Here is a 4,611-nt window from a genome sequence, read left to right as displayed (position 1 = left end):
TTCTTCAGTAAAGTTAATTAAGGTCGAGCATTAATAATTCTTCAGTCAGGAATTTTATGTGAAAATATATTCTTGGAGTAAAAAATCAGACATTGCTCCAATAAAATCTTGATACAATCAATACTAGAATTTCTGATTTTATAAAATGAAGGAGTTTTTACTAGACAGGCCTGAAAGGAACGTGTTGTTTATAAGTATCGTGTTGTAAATTTTTTTCTTGAAGTTTCCATATATCATGGAGAGCCATTACATTATTTTGGTCATCATATATACAATCTGGAATGTTTCAACACTTGGAGGATCTGAGTTACAACAATAAAAATAAATATTTTTGCTCTGTATGTTTATTTTTGTATTTTTAAAAAAAATGGTAAAGAGAACTGAGAGTGGACAGTTGATAACAGAAATAGTTTATCCATAGTATCCTCGTCCGAAGCCTCCGAAGCCGCGGCCGAATCCTCCAAAACCTCCAAAGCCGCCCAGGCCTCCATAGCCTCTCAAGTAACCAGGATCAGCTTCAGGCTCAGCAGCAGCCTCAGCAACAGGCTCAGCGCTCCTCTTTCCACGATATCCATAGCCTCCATATCCTCCCCTAAAGCCTCCAAAGCCTCCGAAGCCTCCGAAGCCTCTATGGCCTCCAAAGCCTCCAAAACCTCCGAAACCTCCTAGGTAACCAGGCTCGGCATCTGGGGAAGGTGCAGCGCTTGTGGTAGCCAAGCAGAATGTGGCCAAGACGGCAACAATGACCTGTTGGATTGACATAAATATTTATTTTAAATATTGAAATAAATATTTATTTTAAAACTTATTATTGTAGTAATATTTTAAGTACTAGTCCTTAGTAAGGACAACTTACCAACTCATAGTACAAAAAGCAGAGGAGTGTTTTGTAGATTACTTATTGGGTAAAGAGTTATTACCGCTTTTCAACATAGGTACATATACCTCACTCACTTAGGTTAATATCTTTTAAGTATTACATTTTATCAAAAGGTCAATAAAAATTAAATAGAATATCTTACTAGAGGAATGACTGGCCTATACACAGATGTTTTATATATAAATATATATATATATATATATATATATATATATATATATATATATATATATATATATATATATATATATATATATATATGTATATATATATATATATATATATATATATATATATATATATACATATATATATATATATATATATATATATATATATATATATATATATATATATATATATATATATATATATATATATATATATATATATATATATATATATATATATATATAGAAAACTTAAATGCCTCTGACTTTAGTTGTAGGGTCTTATTCGAAAGGATTCCATCTGTCTTGGCCTTAAGTTCAAATTTTACACAGATTTAGACAATTTTTTCCTGAAGTAAAACTTAATGCATTTAACAACTGTGAGCATGGAGCACTTTGAGCGTAAGAAAGTGTAACTTACCAGGGAGTTCATGGCTCAGACGGATCTGAGTATCGACTGTGAGAAGCTGAAGATAGCGTGTCCTTTTATACCACACAGGAGCTAGACCCGCCCACATGTTCCTCTATATATTCAAGGACATTGACAACTTTTTTATGATTTCCATGCGTAAACGCTATCATCTCTCTCTCTCTCTCTCTCTCTCTCTCTCTCTCTCTCTCTCTCTCTCTCTCTCTCTCTCTCTCTCTCTCTCTCTCTCTCTCTCTCTCTCTCTCTCTCTCTCTCTCTCTCTCTCTCTCTCTCTCTCTTTTCTGTTCACGTGCTCACCTGAGTGTAATCACCTACCTGGGTGTTTGCTGGAACTTGAGGCCCACACGACCGATTGTATCTATGCTACCGTTTGCTGTCATGTCTTGATAAAGAGCGTTCCACTCATCCACCACACTAAGACTGAATAAAAAACACTTATTGTTTCTGTGCCTCACATACGTTTTTTGTTTTCCTGCCATATCTCTTACCACTGGCTCCATCTTTTTGCATGTCAAAATGCCAGTGTGTTTGTTTTTTTGTTTTTTTTTCTCTCTCTTCTGAGTACTCTTTTTATGTTACAAATTTAGTCATATCTTCCCTCTTCCTTCTTTCTTCTAGTGCAGTCAGCTTGAGCATATTAAGCCTGTCTTCCTTCTTTATATCCCTTATTTTACATCTTTCTGCCAGAGCCTCAGTTCTTAGATTACTGACGATGAAGATGATGAATTAGATACTTGTGCAAGAGCTCAGTATCTCTGTAGACGTTTCGCCCTCCAGTGACTTTATCAGTATAATACATGGATATAATCTGAGGACTGAAGAATTAATCTGCAGAGGTAATTTGTCCATCAATTTAGGAGCAGGTGGTGAGCACTTTAGAAGAATATGAAGTATTTGGAATTATTGCATATCCACTGTCACCTTCAGTTCTTTACCTGATAGCATTAAGTTCCTTCAAGAATTAGACATTTTTGCAACATTGTCTAATTCTTTAACTTGTCGGTTTTGTAAATCATTTACATCATTAAGTTCCTTTCCGAACAATGTTTACCTCTTGTTTGGGCCGCCATATATTCTGCTGCTGATCTCTTACAGCACAACTCTTAGCCAGATTATTAAGTACATTAGAACATGAGAATAGAGGAACACTGCAGCAGGCCTACCGGCCAGTATTTCAAGTCCAAATCCACTGACAAAATAATTTTCAGGCCCATTCTCAAGGCAACCAGAGGAATAAGTTTTGATAACCTTGTTAACTCTTGTGCGAGTCCCACTCAGATTTAACTCCTTCCATTCACGTAAATATCCCATCTATATGAGAAGCTACTCTAGGTGGCTCATCAACTACATCCTACATCCTTTTTAAACCTAAACTTATCTAATTTAAATCCATTATTTCGAGTTCCTCCTTTCAGAAATAACCATATAGTCATGTCCTACTTTCACTAGTGACGCCGAGTACCACTGCTTCACCTCACTTGTTCGGAGTACATAAGCCCCCGGCTTCGCGCATATGGAAAAGACTCGGGTCAGGACCCTTCCTAGCAAACCTACATGAACATGCAAATGTACATGCATACGCAGTACTATTTTCAAGACTGATGGACCGAACATTTCAACTCCAGGCTGAGGGACTGATTACCTCGAAAACCTCACCTTCCACCGTTCTTCGCCACCTGCTGGACAAACGTTTTCAAAAAATTGATATCCAGGTGTGTCACAAGTGTTTTATTTATCAACTTTCCGTTATTATAAAGCCATTTATACAAGACAATGTAGGTTAAGAGCTCTGTTATTTTCACATAAAAGATTTATAATGCATTGGATTAATTTTGTCATTCTTCTGAGCTACATAATCCAAGTGGGGTTTTACTAATGATGAATACAGCTTTGTACCCCTGTTGATTATGCTGCTTGGTTTTAATCCCAGTAATCTCTTAACTTTATTACTCACGCTTAGGCTATAAAACATCAATTTTGAAAGCTACCCAAGGAAGTAGATTTGACAACTAACCTCACATCAATATACTCACTGTACATAGAATAATCCTCACCCATTGTGCAGGAGAAACGTTGTTAACAAAGCACTTGTGTCTCTGTTTCAATCGTTTCTCTCAAAGGATCTGCCTAGCATGGGCCATTCGGCCAACTGATATGTTTCTTGTTTCTTATGTTCATTAAAAACTGGTCCACCGCCGGCCCTTAAAAAAGATTTAGCACTGACCACTTCAGTCACTATTTTACCTCGCATATCAAGGTCAGTCCACGCTTTGCTTACTACCTCAGGTCAATAAAGTCAGATAAACGTTGGCTTTACTGACCTTCATTACCAATAGTTATAGTATTTTTATTATAATTATTATTATTATTATTATTATTATTATTATTATTATTATTATTATTATTATTAGAATTATTATTACATCTGGATCACTAAACATGTAAGGGTATACAGCACCTTGGAAATGGGTGGCAATCAGAATTTATATAAGGAAATGGAGGGTAGCTGCAATTCCCTGGAGCAAGAGTCCCATACCAGTTGAAATTGCTTATTGCCAATTGATAAAAAGTCCAAGTTGCAGAATCTTTAACTGGGACGTTTTGCAATCAGGTCATGACTTACCAAGAGCTTCATCTGTAACTTGTATCTTTGTATTGTATAAATGATAATATTCGATACTAACAAGTTGATGAATAAGGCACATGAGTAACACTCGGGTTTTTTTATTACCGATCCTTTTCTCCCCTTCCCCACAGCAGGCTTTTTCGGTCTGATACTAACGAATATAACTCTGGCTGAGGGACTGTTCACCTCAAAATCATGTCTACTGTCTCTAGTGTTATACTCGACTGAAGAAGTTTTCTCTGCAGGCAAAACTTGTCCTTTGTCATTATGCAGCTCTCTTACAAGCATCAAGTTACAAGTATTAGCAGTGTGGGTAACTGTGGTAGTTAACTCTGCCGAGCTTATCAACCACCTCATCCTTGTGGAAAGAAAAAATACTGAGGGTTATGTTAAGATTTCTCGCTACCAGGGACTTTATCATTTCACTTCATTATTTGATAACGTTCCTGGTTGTCGAGAAATCTTCTCAATTCGAGGATCTGATTTACATCACTCAAAATTAATA

At 36.2% G+C, this 4,611-nt stretch overlaps 1 protein-coding gene across 1 annotated transcript; it reads right to left on the bottom strand.

Annotated features, from left to right (window-relative positions):
• Nucleotides 1-378: 378 nt before the first annotated feature.
• LOC138855039 (neuropeptide-like protein 31) lies at nucleotides 379-1,552 on the bottom strand. The gene is made up of 2 exons (XM_070101790.1): nucleotides 1,472-1,552; nucleotides 379-747 (listed from the first exon to the last, which is right to left on the bottom strand). The coding sequence occupies exons 1-2, from the start codon at nucleotides 1,481-1,483 to the stop codon at nucleotides 412-414; spliced, it is 348 nt and encodes a 115-aa protein (XP_069957891.1). The 5' UTR covers nucleotides 1,484-1,552; the 3' UTR covers nucleotides 379-411.
• Between the last annotated feature and the right edge of the window lie 3,059 nt (nucleotides 1,553-4,611).

This window comes from Cherax quadricarinatus, chromosome 79 (genome assembly GCF_038502225.1).
Source record: "Cherax quadricarinatus isolate ZL_2023a chromosome 79, ASM3850222v1, whole genome shotgun sequence".
NCBI classification, from domain to species: Eukaryota; Metazoa; Arthropoda; class Malacostraca; order Decapoda; family Parastacidae; genus Cherax; species Cherax quadricarinatus.
This window is presented reverse-complemented; position numbering and strand designations above follow the sequence as displayed.